Source organism: Trichoderma virens (assembly GCF_000170995.1).
Source record: "Trichoderma virens Gv29-8 chromosome Unknown TRIVIscaffold_74, whole genome shotgun sequence".
NCBI lineage: Eukaryota > Fungi > Ascomycota > Sordariomycetes > Hypocreales > Hypocreaceae > Trichoderma > Trichoderma virens.
This window is the reverse complement of record NW_014013675.1, coordinates 246,809-267,838: the sequence shown is the minus strand read 5'-3', so window position 1 is coordinate 267,838 and position 21,030 is coordinate 246,809. Positions and strand designations below refer to the sequence as shown.

The window sequence follows — 21,030 nt, the reverse complement described above, 5'->3', positions numbered from 1 at the left end:
TGTTGTCTACCTATGTTCATAACAATATTTTTAAAGAAGAGCTTGATTGGTTGCGGAGAATGCTTTCTTATTGCAAAAAGAGAGAATGGTTGACAACAGTGATAGCCTTTATGTTACTCTTTTGGGGGGGGGGGGGATAGCTGGAGTAATCTTGGGTGAAATCCCCCAAAGGTGTCGCTTCTTTGGAGTGTGGCTTCCTTTCAGCTGTCTCGTGCACAAAAAATCTTATTACGTGGGCAGTTGCTGCTGCCAATGCACCCAAGCTTTGGAACGCAATTGCTTCTATAATGCGCGACCCCGATTAAATGGGTTGCCAAAGGCTCGTCACATTTTAGCTAATATCCGTTAGTTAGCGGTCGTCGAAAAGTCGGTAGAGCAAAAAAGCCTTGCTGGCTTGTGCCTCTGTCATCGCTTGATGAAATTGGGAGGCGGTAACTGGTTGGTCATCTACTGACGGCCCATCATCCGAATCATCAATGCTGATTCGGTCATTGAAGGACGGACTGTGCCACAAAGGTATACAAATGTTTTCATGGTCATGGATAATCCAATCATGAGCTTAAAGAAACTGTACTAAGCTGTCTTAAAATATCCCTAAGTAATTGAAGATTTTGAATGGGATAGGAAACTAGGGCGAAAAGATGGGAGCGCTGGATTACGGTTCGTCGTCGGAGCTCCTAGTCGAAATTTACCAGTGGAAGATGAATCCGTCATGACGAACATCCTGATCACTCCGCCTATTTTCTCGGCAACCTACTCGGCAGGTATGAAGGCCTGGGCGCACATTTAATTCTCTCCACCGTTCCTGCCAACAATTGCTGCTATCCAAATGCCACGGGGAAAGCACCGCTCTAGGATACATCGAACAATACAACAGCACACCATCAAGAGGCTTCTTCCGGTCGTTTTTGGGCCTGGGGAGTTGTCTAGATCAAGACGAGATCGAAACGCTATCTACCTACAATCGTCACATTCCTATACACAGCCTTTTCCAAGTTAAGCTACGGATCATCCGACGCCTTTTGGTCAGTATCACCTGCTACTATCGTCTCGTCGCGCACCTGAATTGGGGAGTTTCGGACACATCATGTCACGTCGATGGACTCTACGAGGAACATTTGAATCCAGACCAGACCAAACATCACCATTCATTAAAAAAAGAATAAAAACAACTCCCCAAAACCACACAAACACCGACCCACAACCAGACAAACAACATAAATATAAACATTAAAAAAAAAAAAAAAAACCACGACGAGAGAGAGAGAGAGAGGAGGGGGAAGGGGGGCTTATTCCCTATTCAGCCATCCATAGAATGCTTGGACCTGTAAAACGTTAGTACATCTACACGGTAATGACAACAAGACACCTGGAATACATACACTGAAAGACCACAGGGGGTGTACCCCCGGGAGAAAGAAATTGACTAGGCCGCCCAGTCTTGCCTGGCGCTCGGCCAGGGGGCGCCCAACTCCCGCAAAAGAATTGATGGCCGGAGCCACCGCGTTCCACACCGGCGCAAGAAAACGCGCGGCCGAGCTGCCCGGGGCCCGGGGTGCCACAATGCCTGAGGCAGGAATATTCGGCGGCAGGGGGGGGGCGTTGACGGCGACTTGGGGGGCGTGGACGATGTTGGCGGCGGCGGCGGCGGCGGCGGCAGCAGCAGCAGCAGCTTCTGGGCCGGTTGGCCCCCACGAAGGATAGTTATTTTGCGCCAGAAGGCGCGCCTCAGGAGGGCCATTGGTAATGACCACGTTGGAGGTGGTGGCGGCGGCGGCGGCGACGGGGGCGACGGGGGGGAGGGGGCCGGCGACGGGACTGGCAAGGGCCAGGTGGTACGAATAATAGGCCATTACGGCCCCGGAGACGGAAATGATGGTAAAGGCCCAGAGGGCCGCACAAGCCATCACGGTGATGGCGCACCATTGGCACCTCGTTCCCTGGTTCAAACGTCAGTCCTGTACTCGTACTTGCATGTACCCCCACGCGACAAACGCAGGGATCTTCGACAAGGAAAGTACGGAATGCTAGCACTTACTGCGAGGCCGCGACGGCGACGGGTGGCGGCGGGGCGGGCAACACGGCTGGCAGCAGGAGCAGCTAAAAAGAGATTAGACAAGAACGATGATTGGACGCCAATGCAGGAACGCGTCTTGACAGATGAGTAAAAAAAGTGACGATCTGAAGGAACGAAGGGCTGGCGACTGCCCACAAATGAGGTCGATCAACTTACGCATGTTGGAAGCTTGTGAAAAAAAAAAAAAAAAAAGTCTTCAAATGAGTATATATCTGTACGTAGAATCTGACCAACATTAGTGAGTAATTGGCGAGGAACAGTTGATCATGAGAATACTCACAAAGACTCTGACGGAAGGCGATGGAGAGGGGAAAAAAAAGTTCACGAGAATTTTGGGCAGCCACCTACCTTACATTTTGCAATGCGGCAGAATTTCTGCGCGCCTGCTACGAGGTATACACTACGGTAGATTACTTGGCGCTAGGTGTTTACAGAGAGTATACATTTACATGATTTCTTGGGAGATTTTGCTTGTAGAGCTGGTAGAGTTGTACTTTGGATGCCTGAGGTATACAATCTTTGGCAAGTATTTATTACCTGCATGTTTTGGCTGCCTCAGGTTAGTATTAATTGGCAGAATGAAGATAGACCGCCTTGGATAGATGCAGATGCTGGAAGATGGGTGGTAGAGCAGGAAGAATTTGGGTGTGAATCAATACGGAGAAAGTCTCAGAAGAGACGGTGAACTGTTGACTTGGTACTAGATAGCTTGTCCTCTCATTCCACATAGCCGTAATCTCCATCAAGTTTAAACAAACTGAACAAATACCCAGGCATAAATGACCATTCTTTCACTTTGATCTCAGAATCATCGCCAAGTTGCTGAGGACTTCCCGGTCACGTGTGCTAATGGCCGTACCAGCATTAGGGCATTTCACTTTCTTCTCACTTTTGCGTAGCAAGGAGCATACATAAAGCTGTTTCGTTTCCCTTCTTCTTTTCTAGTCTTTTCCAAGATTTACCAAAAGCCTCCTTGTGAAGATTGTAAGTTCCCTGCCTTGCCAATACCAATTCTAGCTCGTTGAACTGATTGTATAGCCCAGTTTTATCCAAAGATGCCTCTCCCTCCTGCGCCTCCATCTCTCCCTCCCCGGCCTCCTGCCCCCTCTGCCGCCCCTGCTGCCCCAATTTCTTCGACTCGGACGAAGAAATGTCGGGTAAGACTCCTTCTGCATTGAATAGCACCTTGAACTCGGACTAACGGACTATAGCCAAATATACGCCGCAGAAAGCAGATCCGCCGGGCTAGAGAAGCCCAAGCCCAAGCACAAGCACAAGCACAAGCACAAGCACAAGCACAGGCAGAAGCACAGGCACAGGCACAGGCACAGACTCAAGCTCAAGCTCAAGCTCAGACTCAGGCTCAGACTCAGGCGCACACACACACACACACACGCATACACACACACACACACACAAACAGACGCTCTGGCAGCGCCTCCTCTACCGGAGGCAGAAGAAGCAGAAGCAGAAGAAGAAGTAGAAGAAGAAGAAGAAGAGGATGATGATGATATGGCAGGATGGGGGGTGCCCGTGTCAATCTGGAGAGGAGTTCGTCGCTTTTTTTGACCGCCTTTAGGCAATACAATACAAAATTTGGTGTGGTGATTTTTGTTGTTCCATTCCATTCGTAATGCTTCTTTGAACCTTGACATGCTTGCCATTCCCCTTGAAGCCCCAACATTAACAGTGGCAGTAAAAAAACATACAGGTTGATGATAACAAGAGTGGAATATATGGAGGCAGAGGGCAATCGGAAGTAAGTGGAAGAAAAGGAGGATGGGAGAATACGACGGGTGCAGGCCCGAATGGAGTCAACATAGAGATATTCTGTAAATTTTGAGCTTCATTCGAGGTCACAAGATCCCTATTTTGCTCATCAATTCAGGGACTACCTACGTAGGTACCTAAATACAGGTATATGTATTAGTTACCTGAAGTTATCGCCCGGCAGTATTAGGTGGTAGGGCATGGAATGCCTGAGGTACCTATCTGTAAATCCGGGCGGTGTACCTCGCTTGATCGTGACTGCCATTTTGAAGAGACACTGGAATTGCCCATCAAGAATTTGGAAAAAAGACAGAAGATTCGTTCAAAACCTCAAAGAAAGGCTCAGCTTCATTGATTCAGTCAACACAATATCAACACAATATCAACAATTCTCAGTCTTTTCAACACTTTCACAATGGCCCCTAAACGCACTGCATCCACTCTCCCCACCCCCCTGCGCCGAAGCAAGAGACAGCATCAGCCTGAAGAGCCCACCAACTCTTCCGCCAATGAAGATGCTGCGCCCCCCACTGAATTCTCCGAGTCCCAACCAGAAGATGGGGACTACGAAGAAGAAGAAATGTCCGAAGAGACGGATGTCGAAGAGACGGACGTCAAAGAGACAGACGTCGAGGACACAGATGTCGAAGACACAGACGTCGACATGGACGAGGAGGATGAGGGGCTTAGTTCTGAGCTGGAAGCCGTCGAAGACGAAATGGAGGCTCAAGAGGCCCAAGAGACGGATTCAGAAGACAAATATCGCCAACGCCAAGAGATTCTAGAAAGGCGCCAAAAGGTTCTTCAGCAGATGAACCTTCCATCCGACCTTTTTGAGCGGCCAGATGTCGATTGGCTTGACACTCTTTTGGAAGTGTCAGAAGCCTCCGCTGATATGAAAGCGGCAATTGGAAAGTTTGCCATTCGGTATGTCTACCTCATATTTTCATCCATCTCATCTCATCTCGTCTCATCCATCCACCCATCCAATCCATCCACCCATCCAATCCATCCAGTCCAGTCCAGTCCAATCCAGTCCAATCAATAATATTCATTGGCTAACAAACATAGACTTGGAAAGAAAGTGTACCCGCAATCCCTTGTCGACGTCACAGATTATCGGAATGACATCGACAAAGCGTGGTGGCACTCCCACTGCCAAGAAATGGATAAGGCGTGGGAAGAATACTTGGAAGAATTGGCCAACATTCTGGGCGAAGAGACTGACTTCGACATATCCACCTTGTCCAAGCCATCTGGGCCGTTTGGTGCCGTCCTCCACATGCAGTGGTTTGTCATCCTCACACGTCGACCGTCGTTTTTGGACAGTGACTGACATACCGTACAGGCACTATCCTACATGGAAGACTGCGGGCTCAAACTTCAACTTCGGCCACGTTATGGTATGTCTCACACACTGTCTTTGACTTGTCGCACTGGCTAATGTTCCACAAAAGGACCCTGGAAACCCAAGTCTCCGGCAGCAGGAGAAGAAGATCGGGCATACGCCAGACGTATGCACCTCCGACATGATCCCGATCCGCGAAGACTCCAAGTATCCAAAATGGGAGACTGTCTTCGGCACCGCAAAATGGTCAGCTATACAGAAGCTTAGCATAGACTTCAATTACGCTATAATGAAGTCTTCACCTCTTGTGGTCCTTGTCGGAAAGGCATGCTTTGACGCCTTTGAGAAAGAGCTCCGACAAGATAGCTCAATACGGCTCATCAAAGTCTTGCTTGGGGTATCAACGAAGATCTTAGCCCAAAATCCCTTCTTCTATGCCGTTAAAGATCGAGAAAGCGATCAACTTCGGCAATTAGTCTTTATCTCCCCCCACGGCAGCCGATTTGTGCTTGGGAGCTCGCCTAAGGAGGCCATCTATGCGGATCTAGTTTGGAACGCCGCCGCCGCTATTGCACGTATCGACATTGCGAGCCCAGATCATTTTTCATGGGTTTCGGCAAAAATGAATACGAACTTCGCCAAAGGCATTGAGGTTCGACGTGCACAAGGCTTCCATGAACTGGAACCGGGCCGTGAGACTCAGCGAGCAAACGGCTATCCATCACTGGTCAGGGGTCGCGAAACTCGTCGGAAAAAAGGTTTCCCGGAGCTCAAGAGAAACCTCGAGGCTCGGCGTAAGGCAGGCTTCCCTGAACTGAAAAAGGGACGCGCCATTATGGCGGCTCTAGGCTATCCCAACCTTGCCAAAGGTCGTCAGATTCTCAAAGACCTAGGCCATCCCAACCTTGCCAAAGCTCGCGAGGTGATGCGAGCGAGAGGCCCTCGACAACCCAAAGAAGCAACAAAAGCCTTGCAAGACAAATGTGAGGCCCAGAGGCTTGCCAGGTCTCGTGCTCTCCTCCGCAGCTTTGATGTAAGGTATCTTCTCCGCCACGAGTTGTCCTACTTCAACGATGACGACAATGCAAAGAACACGTACGACTTCTTTGCTGCGCTTCGTGGGTGGCCAAACGTATGGGCAACTTTTGGTCCCAGAAGAAGAGCTGGCTACAGGCAGCAGATTAGGAAAGCCCATGGATACTTTACGGCTTTGCGCGAGTCTCTGGAAGGCCTTCGCCAGACGCGAACCGAAGATGGCAAACGGATCAGTCACACGGCTGAACAACGGAAATTCGCAATCTGGTACGATAAGGATAACCACCCTTATGGCTTGCGCTGGGAAGGGGATGGAGGACCAAGTGGCGGCGATACGGACCCAAATATTGCCATTTCGATCTTCTGGCACACCGAGACCAGACTGTTAAGGGATCAGAATGTCTTCGCCCAAGTCATTCGTGATGTACGTACAAAATCCCCCAAGGAGGTTGCGTGATCAAGGAGAGAGACTAACCCGCTGCAGGCCATCCAACGCGGTCATACTGCCAGCGTCAGCCTGGATGACGGGGAGGACGGCAACAGCGACAACGGCAACGGCAGCGAAGCTTCTTTCCGTACTGCCAACTCTCTGTAAGTTTTCTATTAGTTCGCTCAGCTGCGTCGATGCTTACAAAGCGGTGAAGCCAGGGGACTTCCGGCCAGGAGGAGGAGGAGGAGGAGGAGGAGGAGGAAGAGGAAGAAGATGGGAATAGGGCAGAGTCCTCTCCCAGCGTACCGTGAGTTTGTTGCTTGGTCTCTTATTACGGCAGTTATGCTGACATACAGTTCAGCCTCGAAATTCCCGACTCTGATTCCGATCAAGAAGACGGGAATAGGACAGAACGCCCTCCAAGCTTGCCGTGAGTGTGTCGTTTAGTGTCTATGACGGCCAAGCTAACATACAATCCAGTGTCGAAATCCCCGATTCAGATTTCGACCTAGAAGACGGGAATGGGACACAGATCCCTACAAGCTTGCCGTAAGTTTGTCGTTCTGTGTCTATAATGGCCAAGCTAACAAACAATTCAGCCTCGAAATCCCCAACTCCGATTCCGACCCCGACCCCGAGCCCCCCTATTAAACCATAGCAGTCCCCCCCCCCTTCCACTTTCCCCCCTCTCCCCTTGTGTTTTTACCTTCCTCTTTATATCCCGCCCCCCTCTCCTTCCCTCTCCGTCTCCTTCCCTCTTCCTCTCCGTCCCCTTCCCTCTTCCTCTCCGTCCCTCTCCGTCCCCTTCCCTCTGTCTCTCCTTCCTCCTCTCCTCCTTCAGTCTTTCTCTGTCCCTTTCTCCCCTCTTCTTCTATTCCTCCCTTCTCTCTATCCCTCCTTCTGCTCCCTGGCTAACGCCGTCTCGACCTATAGTCGTAGGCGCGTAGAGTCAGTGCCGAGCCTTGACCCTCTGGCTTACGCCGTCGCGATCTTTGGTCGCAGCGCACGATCTTTGGTCGCGGCGTGTTGAGTCAGTGCCGAGTCTTTCCTTTTGGCTTGCGCCGTCGTGATCTTCGGTTGCGGCGCGCTGAGTCAGTTCCGAATCTTTCCTTTTGGCTAACGCCGTCTCGACCTCTAGTCGTAGGCGCGTAGAGTCAAGTGCTGAGCCTAACCCTTTGGCTTGCGCCGTCGCGATCTTTGGTCGAGGCGCACGATCTTTGGTCGCGGCGCATAGAGTCTGTCCACCTTTCCTCACATATTTCCCATTCTTTCCTTCCCATCCTCCTCTGTCCGCTCTGGCCGACGCCGTCTCGACCTCTAGTCGTAGGCGCATCGAGTCACTGTCGAGACTCGTCGTCCTTTGTCTCACGCTGTTTCGATCCTCGGTCGTGGCGCGTAGAGTCAGTTCGAGTGCCCTTCCTAGTTGACCCATGCTGTCTCGATACCTAGGCACATGGAGTTAATCTCTGCTATGTATAACCCCGTTCACTTCAGTCTGCTCTGACCGACGCCGTCTCGATCCTTAGTCGTAGGCGCGTCGAGTCACTGTCGAGACTTGTGATCATTTGGCTCACGCTGTCTCGATCCTCGGTCGTGGCACGTAGAGTCAGCCTTCCATGTATCACCAATTTGCCAGACACCGTAGGATGTAGACGTAGAATACTCACCCTTGTAGACTATATGACCGATATGTGATTTTTTGGCTCAGTAGAATGGACCGGACCCTTGATGGATGGATGGATGGATGGATGGATTGGCGTTTTTTTTGTGTGGGAAAAAAATTACAGGAGTTTTTTGGCTACATCAGACGGCGCAATTGTTTTTTGCAGTTATGTACCTATTTGCCTCAGTTCACCGCAGAGTGATGGATGCCCGCGCAGGGTAGTAATGCTTATTTGTCAATCAATTTATTATTACGCATTGGTGGTGAGATTACATGGTCGATGAAAGTCTATGTATTGAATATCTACTTCAATTCGTGAATGTAGCACCTTGTGTGCTTCCCTGCAGGCTGCCGCTACTCTACCTCTACTAGGTACATGTAGCGTTGATGGTTTCTTCCGCACAGCATGATTCTGTACACAATCCGCGGACCAGATGACCACGCCTACGGGGCTGGGGATAAGTGGGCGCAAGCTGAAATTGCAAAGGTGGCAAGACACCGTGCAGCAGATTGTGCCATCACACAAACCATGACCGTGATGCTCAACCATTGTCATCTAGTAATGGCTCCAAAACTTCAGTCGCTGTATGCATATGTATACAGAACAGTGTGCTCACTGCTGAGTCGCGGCAAGGCATGTCATGCACAGTGGGTGGAGCCGGCCAAAAAAACCGGCGCTCAACATATGGCGATGGGAGAGGGAAAGAGGCATCGAGAGTATGGTACGGTAAGACATGGTCGTGGATAAAGGTAGCAATAGTATGTACCTAGTACCTAGCAGATACTCAAAATTACTAGTCACAGACATTGGTGGAAGATGGCGACAGCAGCCAGCAATAGAAGAAGGTGTGTGGAAGGAAGTTGAGGGGATTACTGAGAGGGATTACGCTTACCTGCCATGAAAAATACCGCAGGTGTGAGCAATACGAGATAGCGTAGCGGCTACCTTGCTTGGTAGAAAACGCCTTCGAAAACAGTGCCGGCCTACCCCCTAGGTAGCTTCTAGGATTCCATCAGAGTTGAAGGTGCCTGGGTGCATCCTAGGAGCCAGGGAGTTGACTGACACTGTTTCCGTGCCATGGCTGTGATAGAACTGCCTTTCTTGTGGAGATTTGGAGAGAGCTCTCCCTTCTTGTGCGGGCCCCGGAATCGATGGCAGGAGTGCCGAAGGAATTGAGTGTGGTCGGTCGTAATAGCCGTGAACTGCCCTCGTGAGAGCTCGGCAGTATTTCTCGCGGGAGCGGCAATACAATGCGGGGGGCGGCGATGACTTCACACAAGATCCGGAGTTGCTAAGTGACGTTGGTATTGAAAACGAAACTGATGAAATGACCCGATCTATGTTGAACGCCCTTGGAGTTGGGACAGTGGACTATGGTTGTGCTCTAGGCGGCAGACGAACTGCCCTCCTTGCGTGAACCTGACGGCATTAATAGCGGTAGACAGAATCATGGACGGTTGTAACTTTGCACACCATCTAGTATTCCTAGTACTTCCTCTCTTGATAGTGGCAGAATGATTCGAATTCGCATCGGTTCTTGTTGGATAGCGATAGCCACGTGCAGGCTATGGAGCTCTTGGCTCGGCGTTTATCCGATAGCAGACGTGAGAATGCCTATGCATATTGTATCTGCTGGCTCTCCGTCCTCGTAATCCCCTCAGAGCTGGACATGTTGCGGAAGGCGTGTTAGATTCAAGTGGTGGGGCCGTATTGTCCCCTGTATGGTCTGTGGCATGATGAGGCTGTCGCCACGAGAGAGCAGGCGGCACATATTGTGGCAGAAGATTTGGAAGAGTGGAAATGAGTGAAGAGGAACGTTATCCTTACGATTGCCAACAACAAATAGGGCCAGCTCATGGATGCCCCTCAGATTTGAACATGTCGGCAAGGGCGTGGCAAGGCCTGTCGTCCTGTATATAGAGGCTGGAGGTCGGAAAGAGAGAAAGGGGGGGAAGGGGAATAGAAGATAGGAGAGAAGCGGTTAGTACCTACCTAGCAGTTACGCATTAGAAGGGGCAAGTTGGAACGTAGCTGGCAGTGATGTGGATAACAGAGACAGATACGCAAGAAATTGGCTTGTCGAAACAAGCTGAAACCCTGCCTTCGAGTAGATACTATCAAAAGCGCCGTCCATAGCACTCGACTTGCCTCAGGTGCTGCAGAAGGGTAGAAATACCAAGGTACGAGGTAGAACAAGAGAGGCGGCGATAGTTGCAGAGGAGGCGAAGAGAGTAGAAGAAGGCAGCGACGATAGAAGAAGTACGCATCTTCCGCACTCCACCCATCGTTTTCCGTGATTGCTTCAGCAGAGGCTTCCTTTATTTGGATGTGCCCTCTGGAATTGACAGTACCTAGGGAATGAATGGTCGCGCCGCGCCTAAGTACTGTCACCTAGTAGGTAGGTGTAGCACAGAAGATGCACAATATTGGAAGCATTCTGAAACAGTTCGCTTCATACAGGCAGCCCAGCAAAGGAGTGATGACTGAGTGCGATGTTTCACCGGTATGGAGCCTTTTGCTCGTCCCCACTATCAGGGGTATGTCTGGTTCTAACGTTCCGTGCCGAAGGATGCGGTGGCGTCAGACTCACGGCTCCGTTGTGTGGGGGCAAGAGGAGTTTGATCGTGGTCTCGGTCGGTCGGTCGGTCGGTCGGTCGGTCGGTCGGTCGGAGGAGGGATCGTCGGGGGAGGGATCGTACGATGTTGGTTGGTTGAGGACCGGTCGGTCGAGATTCCTCAGTGGAAGATGGGTCAGTAGGTGTCTCTTTACCAGAGTATCTCGTGTTGGACCAATTTCTCACCTAAGATCGCCCATCACAATGGCGGAGGTTTTGAATGGAAGCACGAGATTGCGCCCTAGAAGATCGCATACGGCAGCCTCGACATGCGTAATGGACGATGTGGATGTTTGGTAGGGTTGTGAATGAACCGCGGATGGTATTGTTGAAAGAAGAAAAAAAAATAGGACCGCGAAAAAAAAGAGAAAAAAAAAGAAAAAAATCACAAAAGCTCAAAATGCGAACAGATTTGAGAAGTACTGAGTAGGACGGGCAGGCCTTTGTTGAACACACAGATGTCTGTTTGCCGATATTTACCCATTCGCCTGCACCAAACTTGCTGAGCTCCAAACAAAGTACCTAGGTGCATGTATCCCGTAGGCTGGTTTACTGAGCTCGAGTATATTATCACGTTGCACTTGCACTACTAATGCTATTGAACATAGCCAAGTATCTCCAACTAAAGCTTTCCTTTTGGGGGCATTTAATTTCTCGGCGTGGTACGTCCATAGCTCCCGCCTGGATCATCTCAAACTACCTTACCTTTTCCCATGACAAGTTCTGCCACTGGTTCCACAAATCTAGTTTCACTTCCCTTGGCTGTTGACCTTCCTTCACACTCTGTTCGCGAGTCTTGGAGAAGCGTGACCGTACAGCAAGGCCTCCGACGGCGTGACTCGCCTATTGGTATCCATCAATCCAGGATGGTACTACCTACCTAGTAGGTTTGTACTGCTCATCGATGGTAGAGGATCGACATCCTTATTTTTGGCTGTTTGTCGGAAAGATAGCCATAGCTATCGTCATCGGCGATTATGCACCCCCTCTGCCACCGCTTCTCTCTACTGCTGTCTCAAGGTTGTAGCTTCTCCTACAAGACGGTGCTACAGATCTAGTCGTCGAAACGTTTGCAGTTATCTCATTTGTCTATCTCGGACGAATTCTCCTTTGGTGTGGCTGAACCTTAACAACCGAGGGTGAAAACTTTTGGGAAGAAGAGTACCTGTATGGTGTCAGGAGTAGATTTTTTCCTTCCTCCTTACTGTTTCCTCCTTCCCCGTTCTTCTTTTTCCCTTTTCCTTTCCCTTTTCCCTTCCCTTTTCACAGGATGGGCTGGAGAAGACATTGCTAACTAACAATTCTCATCTTGGCATACATACCTTGGTCCTTTTCATATCACTGCCGTCGCACCCGATAGCTTCAACCCGCATTGTCTTTTTATGTGTATGTACGTATGCTATGCCATTCGTCGCTTTGGACAGTTGACCTAACTTATGTGTGCAGGATCACACTACTTCGTGCCGACCGACTGACCGACCGACCGACCGAGCCTCGACGAGCCGCCACCCTTATGGCGTGTGTAGGCGTGCTGCTCAATTTATTTCGTCTCTTGTGCCCTCTCAACAGTTCCATCGCAGGTTCCATGACGACAGTAGAGCGCCTTGCTTCTATTCAAACCGCGTGATTCATGTATCGACAACAATAGAACACGACCGTTTCATCTCTTTTCACAGCCGCTGCCATAGCGTCGAAGCTTCAGACGGCAGTCCCGACCACTTGATGCCTTTCTTCGACCTGCTGCGACGCTCGTACCTTTCTCGACACGTTGCGAGTGATCTGATCGCTGAGACCTTTCTGCACGTTGATACCAAACAAATTGTCATACCCCGACACCAAAGATACAATCCTGACTCATCTCGAGGTCGAAGCTGATCGCTACTATCGTGCCCCGATCTCAAGACTCGCATAGTGAGTCTGCCACCTCTACATTCACATTTGACAGTACAACAGAAACTGACATTGCTCATGGAAAGTCTTTATGGACAGCTAACAATTCGCAGGCTCTGCCGCCACATCCAATTCTCTCCACTACTCCAACGATCGATACCATCGGATTCTCGCAAGGAGGGCAGTTCCTTGATGACTGCACCAAACTATGCAACAAATCCCTGGTGCAGACGCATCCTCCAGTTCTTCCCAAACCTCGGAGGTCAGCTGAGTCAAGATGTGATTGAATCGCTATTTTTTTCTACCAAATGTCTACACACAGCTTCGCGCAACTTCTGCTATTGCCAGAATCCTCGCTCCGGTCCACCTCTCCGATGGCTCTCGCCACATTTTACTTGGCTCTAACAGACTTTGGATATACCGACTGCAACTAGCGATTCTCTACGCCCAGTACCTGCGGCTAATGGCGGCATCACGGTGGTGGTGTTTGTGGGCATAATCTGCCTCACCACCTTTTTTCTTGGGTCTTTAATGGCCTACTTGTTGTACCGGCTTCGGCTGGCTATTCTTGCAGCCCAGTACCAGATGCCAATGGCTGGCAATTACGGTCATTATTTGTGTAGGCATAATCTGCCTCACCGCCTTTTTTCTTAGGTCTCTAATGGCCTACGTCTTTTACCAGTTGCGGCTGGATATCCTTGCAGCCCAGTACCAGATGCCAATGGCTGGCCATCACTGTGATGGTTTGTGTAGGCATGATATGCCTTACGGCCTTCTTCCTTGGGTCTATAATGGCCTGCGGTTTTTTACCAGCTGCGGCTGGCTATTCTTTCCGCCCAGTGCCCTGGGCCATTTTCGTTGCCGGCTCTGTGAGAGCCCAAAGTATGGTACTTACCACTTTTTCTTCTGATCGATGCCCAGAAATTCTCGTGAACCCTTTTTTTCTTCCTTCTTCATCGCCATCCGTCAGAAGATTTGTGAGTATTCTCCTCGCCACCAGTTGCTCTGTGCCTCTTATTAATGGCAGCTAGATTTACATACAAATTCGCACCTCTCTCTTCGACGAAGATTTTTTTTTTTTTTTTTTTTCAGACAATTTCACAATGCGTAAGTTTGATGGGCGCCACTGGTGCAATCGCATCCCGTTCCCAGATCCTTCCCGATCCTTGTTACCCACCTGCCACGTCCCGTTCCACCGTTGTTCTTGCCCGATTTCGCCCCTGGCTTTGCATCCAATCAACGAGTTTATCTGATCACCTTTTAGCTGCCGCCAACCGAGTCGTCGCCCGCCCCGCCCGTGGTCGCCTGGCCGTAAGTACTACCTCTCTGTACTTCCCCTGTCGCAAGTTTTTGCGTTTGTCGTGTGGGAGCACAGCGGCTGACGTTTGAGGAAAGGGCACAAGATGCCAATGGTTGGCCATCACGGTCATTGTCTGCGTGAGCATAATCTGCCTCATCGCCTTCTTCTTGGGGTCTCTAATGGCCTACGTTTTTTACCAGCTGCGGCTGGCTATTCTTTCCGCCCAGTGCCCTGGGCCATGGGCGCTGCCGACTCAGTGAGAGTTCAAAGTATGATACTCACCACTGCTTCTTCTGTTCGACTGTGTGGATACATGTACTGACAGTCTCGCAGCTCTTACTCATGTACCGCTCAAGCTACTACCGCTACTATCGCTACTACCCGCTACTACCCGCTACTACCGCTACTACCGCTACTACTGCTATTGTACTCCGTATTCTGCCACACTTTCTCATTGAGATGCACTCACTGGATCAATGCCCCCTTTCGTGCTAGCATACGCCCTCGTGGTGGTCATGGACGTTTCGGATTACAGTAGCAGGTAATAGATGAAATTACAGACACAGCCACAGCCACAGGTACAGCCACAGACCCAGACACAAGCACAAGCACACACACATGCATACGCACACGCACACACACAGACAGATGCCCCGGCCGCTCATCTCCGGGCAGCGGCAGCAGAAGCAGAAGCAGAAGCAGAAGGAGGAGAGGAAGAAAAGGAAGTGCAGGGGATAAGAAGAAAAGAGAGTCACCAGTTGCTAACGTTCGTTCAATCGCTAATCCAACAGTCCAGTATATACTAAGATGCCTCTCCCTTCCGCGCCTCCATCTCTGCCCCCTCCCCCAATTCTCCAGCTCCGGCGAAGAAATGCCGGGTGAGACTCCTGTTTTCCGCAATACCTAGAACGTTGACTAATAGATTATAGCCTAACATACGCCGCCGCAAGCAGATCCGCCGAGCAAGAGAAGAAGAAGCAGCACGAGCCGCTCAGGCACAAGCACAGAGACAGGCGCAGAGACAGGCATACGCACACGCGCACACACAGACCGATGCCCCGGCCGCTCCTCTCCCGGCAGCAGCAGCAGAAGCAGAAGCAGAAGGAGGAGAAAAAGGAAAGGAAGAGGAGAGGAAGAAGGAGAAGAAAAGAGAATCACCAATTGGTGGTAGTTTTTATACCTACATTATTTACATATCTATCTTGATGAACATGTGATTACCGACCATGGTACAAGAACAAAACCTCTGGAGACAAAGTAGTGGTGAATGTGACAGAGTATGGGTTAGTACAATCCAATTTGTTTCTAGGTTTGGATTGCAGATCTAGGCGCAGTGTCAACGTATTACGACTGCCGTTTTGAACGCGGCTGGAATTGCCCACCAGGAAACTTTTCTATCAAAAAAAGATAGGGGAAATACCGTTCAACACAACTTAATCACCCACCTGAAGGGAAAGCTCAAGCTTGCCAACTTAATTGACGTGATACTAATTATTTATGTCCCAGCCCTCTACAATGACCCCAAACGCCCTGCACCCACTATCGTTGCTTCCGTATGCTGAAACTAGAGACTCGCGCAGCGGCTGGAAGAACCCAACCATTCTGCAACCAATGAAGATGACGAAGCTACTATTGAATGCATGTACCTCAAACCCCAGCGGGAAGATGAGGCTACGAAGAAGAAGAAGACGAAGACATGGATCTGGAAGCTCAAGAGGCCGAAGAGATGGAGATAGAAGAAGCCAACATTGGGAAAGACAAATCCCAGGAGGTGGTTCGAGAAAGGCAGCAAAAGAATTTCCAAGACATGAACTCTCCATCCAACATTTTTCGAACGCCCAGATGTCGACTGGTTTGACACATTTTTGACAGAGTGGCGATAAAAAAGTTTGCCATTTGATATGCTCCATCCTAATCGTCTAATCTAGGTATGATGTGTATTGACTAACAGACATAGACTTGGGGAGAGAGTGCACCCACAATCTCTTGTTGGTGTGACAGAATATTGGCATGACATTGACAGAACTTGGTCGCACTCCCACCGCTCAGAAATAGATAAGGCACGAGAGGGATAGTTGGAGGGACTAACCAACATTCTAGGCGGAGTCTGGCTCCAGCATTTCCACCTTGTCCAAGCCATCTGGGCCACTTGATGCCGTGCTTCACAGACAAGGGAAATACCCCACATGGATGACGGCAGACTTCAAGGTCAACCTCTATCATGTCATGATATGTTTCACTACCTGCCTACAAACCCATCGTGTTGCCAAATGAAGTCTCTGACAACAGGACATCCAAGTCTTTGACAACAATAACAGAAGATTGAGATACGACAGACGTTTGCACTTCCGATATGATGTCAATCCACGAAGATTCTAGTCTATGAGACAATCTTGGGCGCCTCAAGATAGATAATCATATAAAGCTCATTGTCAACTCCAACGCCACCAGTATTATGTGACCTTTTGGCATAAATTCACACTTCTGGGTGTGGCCTTTTTGACCCTGGAAACGAGGGTGGTAGCGAGAGTATCAGATGCTAGAGAAAGGTAGCGATAGTAGCAGACAATAGACGAATTTAGCATCGGTAAGATGTAAACATAGCTCTAGCTACGATAACCACGATCCAGGGGCTGTCCAACGCCGGCAAAAGTAAAAGCGTTGATGCGGGAGCCATTACTCTCACAGAATGGGGCCACCACAGGGCCAGGAAGCCCAGAGCAGAGTTATTGTCATCGGTGGCGGAGGTCATGATGCCCGAGGCAGACGTATCCTTTGACCCTGGGAGAGAACTTCTAGTCAGAGGTGCGGCTGGCTAATAGAGCTGTCGCCAGGATGGAGGCAGCAGGATTAGAGGAAAAGCCGAAGCGTGTATATTTTAAGCTGGATGTGTGCAAATTCTCCAGAGAAGTGAAATATAGATCTGAGATGCTGGATGGTTGAAAATAAGAGGTTGGAATAAATGATTGTGTAAGAAGCTAGTGAATGAGGCAGTGAAGAACGATTTCCTCAAACTGCACAAGATAGGAGCGCGATTTGCTCATGGCTGACATGCAGGCAGTAGCCAACGCCGCGGACGGCAGGAGAAGACGATTGGGTACATCGGGTGTACATGCATCTATATGATCCAGATCCATGAAGTTTTTAAGGAATCTCAATTGAAGAACATCTTCGGCTCCTCAAGAGGGAGCTCCCCAAGACAGACCGCTATACAGAGACTCAGACTATCAGCATCAACTCCAATGCCATCATTTTCTGTAACAACTGCAGCAGGGTTCTACAGCCTCAGCTCCTGCCTTTGACTCTGCCCATGTCGCTGCTGCTACTAATTCGCATTTGGATGGGTATTTTTTGGCGGAAACTTATGCTTTTAGCTGAAGGCTTTTCGACCCCAGTAATACTGTAGCAGATAATGGTACATAGATGGAAATAGAAGGGGTGAAATCTATGTGTGTAGGTAATAAAACTTCTTGAAACGGGGTTACGGTGAATGCGACGGAATCCCGTTATAAGCTACCTACCTGGCTTTTACGCGGGAGGTAATTGCGTCTGACTTTGGCTATATACCCAAACGCAGTAGCAATGTATCACGACTGCTGTTCTGGAAGCGACTGAAGTTGCCCACCAGGAAATCCTTTTTACGGGAAGAATTATCTCAAGACATAGGGGTCGTCGGGCTAAGTGTGCGTAACGATCACAAATGACATCGGTATGCAAGTCGGTTCTGTGTTTTGGAGGATTGTCGTAATGTTGCGCCGCAAAGAAATGTTGTGGTTGTTGGTGGCAGTGATAGAATGTGAGGGAATAGCTTGGCACGATCTGCAAATTCTCAGTGGCAATTTCTAAGGAGGCGGGTGCGTCATCCCTTCGGGTGCACGGCAAGGGCTTCAACCACAGTCCGCAGCTGTCGAGTGGCATATCATATCCCAAGAAGATAGCTGCATTATTATCGTCAGTATTTGCTCTCTAGAGAAGCTAGGTGTGTGGGCCTCGCTGAGTTAAAGACGTCTAGGTGGATCTTGTTTGTCAGTTGGCCGGTGTCCAAGGCAGTATCTCTGTTGAAGGGACCGTGATTAGGCTCCATCGAGTAGATCTTCCAAATGATCCCTACATGGCGCATACCTCTTAATTATAATAGCGCCGAACGGCATAATAATCTTGAAGCCGATTAGCAGTTTCAACACGTAGGTCGGGGAATGAAGCTAGTCATTTCAGCGCAGCGAAGTGTGGTGCCCGATATCGTGGCAGAACTATTTTCAGCTCTCAGTTTTTCGGCCGGGATGCCCGTAAATAGCTCGGATGTGTGACGACAGTCTAAAGCCACTGAGCGTGATCAGTGCCGAGGGCAATAGTGCTAATATGTAGTGCTGACCTTGTTATGTAGAGGCCGGCGTGCAGTCACAGCTGCAAACCGTCTGGGATACTAATTCTCGTACAGATGACGAAATCATGCTTGTTGGTTGATTATAAACATTGTCCGGGGCTGCTGAGCGGCATTTCCTACACAAAAGTTGTCAGCGGTATCGCAATGACATTAGTAGACAATTGTCTCTGAAGGATCTCGATTGCTGGGCAGTTTATATACCCTCCAAGAAAGAGTGTAGGTGGATGTTATCCCATCCTTCATCAACTTCAAGGCCACCTCCAATGTTCAGTTGACACGTGAATGCTAGATCGAAGTATCCACGTCGCTACATAATTCTACAATGCATGCTCTCCTTTGGCGAACCTATCTATGGGTACTTTAGCCCTTGTCAAGCCGTCATTTAGTATTTTATCGCTATCATCGACAGACACGGGGGGGTATCCCTTCGCGATCCAACAATACGACGGTCATTCAGAACACTGAACGAACGCGTAGATTGCGGCAACCACTCTTCGCCGACAGCCGTACATCTTGAGTCAACTCAAAGATAAGTACGGTGTTTATAGCTGCCTAATTGTGACTAAGAATGCAGCAACTCTACTCTTTTGCTGTGGACTCCCACCTGTCACGGTTCAAGGCCTGACGATTTGAAACCATCACCTATCATCGAAGGGGAAATGACCCTTATATTTTGTGTTATAGTTTTTAGTAGCCGGCAATGCCGATTTTGTCTACCAGAACAGTTGACCTCTGCTGCCGCCACCTAAGATGGGCACTTTTGGCTACGTTTCTCGCCGTCGCCCTGGATGTCGTTCTGCTGTTGATGCCGCTATCGTTGACTACCGGAGGGTATACAGTGGAGATTTTAAAACTTCATATTACTACTTCCTGTGTTTTGTTCTGTGGATATGGATATTTTTCCACCTTTTACTTTATGTGCACTTGTACTAAACTGGCTCTGATCTTTGAATCCCCCTCCCTGTCTCTGTCTCTGTCTCTGTCTCTGTCTCTCGCAGGCGCGTACACACAGATCACTAAACCATGTTCCCCAATCAGAAGCTACTTTGAGAGATGCCACAGAAATGGGTCCTATGATTGATGTTAAGAATAATGACTCATTAACCAGTCAACAACTCGCTGGCTTTTTCTGAACTTGTCAATGTTAGTCAATGGAACACAACAAATATTCGAGTTCAATAACTGAAAAAGAGCCAAGTCGGCGCTATTAGTTCCTTTGGAAGATTGGGGGAAGAGCAGAGTATATTCTGCTAGGAGTTTTGCTTGTAAAGACGTAGTCGTGAAATTTATTATCAGCATGAGAAGTTCAATGGATTTTCTTTTATTTACATATAGATGAAGCAAACTATATACAAATCCCAGATATTTACATGTATGTGGGATAAATAAGTACCTCGAAACCAAGATTCTTACAGCTAGGTAGATGTAAGACACACATCGTTACTTCATTGATATTTAGTTGGTGGTAATTCCGCAGCTGCCGGGGTTACCGTCGCAATTGCATTTGCTGGGGGCATTCACCCAACCAGTCAAACGGTTGGCAATATCACTGGCGTAGCAGTGAGTGGCAATACCATTCTGGAGCTGCCCGGTCTTGGATATCGATCCAGAGTTGTAGATACGAGCAGCGCGGTAGAACGCTGACACATCACTGCGGCCAGATTGGTTGATACAGTTTGCAAGGCCATCTCCACTGGTAGTTCCAGCGGTTCCCTCAAGAATCATCTGATAAATCGTGGCAGAAGGGCAAGGATTTTTGACGTTGCCATTTTCATTACAAGTCGCGCTGCCGTTATGATCTTGCATTAGGCCCGGATTCCTGACCCCCCCATTCGTAGTATGCACTCGAACGCCTTTCAGGAGTTAGCATCACATTCAGGGGGGAGGAAAAGGGGGGGGAGGTGGGACTTGACATACATCCGTGAGACTCCTGCATAATCACGGCAAGAATCAAGCGGTGATCAACACCAGTAGCTGCTGCAGCTGCTTGAATGCCGTCCCAGATAGCTCCAACCTCTGGGCCGCTGTCGTTGGCCTGGGGGGTGGGCAGGTTTTGGCACGCAGCAAACATCTGGTTCTTGTAGTTGTCAAACATGTTCTGGAAGGACACCCAGCGGCTCTGAGCGGGCCAACCAGCTCCAGTGCTTCCGTCTCCCCAGTACATGGTGTAAGAATCAACACCGCTGCCAACTCCGTCCTGGATGTTGGAGTTGTCGAAGCGGGCGACACCGTTGGTGACCTTCTCACCGGTCACTCGTGCCTCAAGCTTGCTCTTGCCGACAATAGGAGCATCAGCAGTCCTGGAAACGGGAGAGTTGGTAGATTTTGAGGGCATAAAGTTGCCGCCATCAGGCTTCTTGGGAGACCAGTCGACAGTGTCGGGGACCGGGGCGGTAGGGCCGTCGAGGACTGATGGAGGATAGGGAGAGGCCAGAGAGGCTCCGACGAGGAGAGAAGCGACAAGAAGCTTAAATTCGCGTTAGGTATACTCAGCATTGTGTAAATCTTGTGACTTAC

General features: G+C 49.6%; 5 protein-coding genes across 5 annotated transcripts; 2 read left to right on the top strand and 3 right to left on the bottom strand.

Moving 5' to 3' along the window:
- Nucleotides 1-1,289: 1,289 nt before the first annotated feature.
- On the bottom strand, nt 1,290-3,157 carry TRIVIDRAFT_223287 (uncharacterized protein; the record flags this gene model as incomplete). The annotated part of the gene is made up of 4 exons (XM_014099920.1): nt 1,290-1,325; nt 1,383-1,940; nt 2,039-2,100; nt 3,040-3,157. 4 exons carry the CDS (start codon nt 3,155-3,157, stop codon nt 1,290-1,292), a joined length of 774 nt encoding a protein of 257 aa, XP_013955395.1.
- Nucleotides 3,158-3,227: 70 nt separating this feature from the next.
- On the top strand, nt 3,228-7,213 carry TRIVIDRAFT_202232 (uncharacterized protein; the record flags this gene model as incomplete). Its single annotated transcript, XM_014099919.1, has 12 exons — nt 3,228-3,234; nt 3,306-3,628; nt 3,789-3,836; nt 3,966-3,976; nt 4,244-4,774; nt 4,919-5,137; nt 5,196-5,250; nt 5,305-6,654; nt 6,715-6,821; nt 6,875-6,967; nt 7,022-7,090; nt 7,141-7,213. 12 exons carry the CDS (start codon nt 3,228-3,230, stop codon nt 7,211-7,213), a joined length of 2,886 nt encoding a protein of 961 aa, XP_013955394.1.
- Nucleotides 7,214-7,548: 335 nt separating this feature from the next.
- TRIVIDRAFT_223285 (uncharacterized protein) lies at nt 7,549-8,092 on the bottom strand (the record flags this gene model as incomplete). The annotated part of the gene is made up of 2 exons (XM_014099918.1): nt 7,549-7,587; nt 7,640-8,092. The coding sequence occupies 2 exons, from the start codon at nt 8,090-8,092 to the stop codon at nt 7,549-7,551; spliced, it is 492 nt and encodes a 163-aa protein (XP_013955393.1).
- A 5,840-nt stretch (nt 8,093-13,932) lies between these two features.
- TRIVIDRAFT_202230 (uncharacterized protein) lies at nt 13,933-15,865 on the top strand (the record flags this gene model as incomplete). The annotated part of the gene is made up of 7 exons (XM_014099917.1): nt 13,933-13,936; nt 14,094-14,140; nt 14,463-14,555; nt 14,690-14,854; nt 15,059-15,296; nt 15,366-15,412; nt 15,710-15,865. 7 exons carry the CDS (start codon nt 13,933-13,935, stop codon nt 15,863-15,865), a joined length of 750 nt encoding a protein of 249 aa, XP_013955392.1.
- Nucleotides 15,866-19,968: 4,103 nt separating this feature from the next.
- On the bottom strand, nt 19,969-20,848 carry TRIVIDRAFT_153126 (uncharacterized protein; the record flags this gene model as incomplete). The annotated part of the gene is made up of 2 exons (XM_014099916.1): nt 19,969-20,366; nt 20,431-20,848. 2 exons carry the CDS (start codon nt 20,846-20,848, stop codon nt 19,969-19,971), a joined length of 816 nt encoding a protein of 271 aa, XP_013955391.1.
- Between the last annotated feature and the right edge of the window lie 182 nt (nt 20,849-21,030).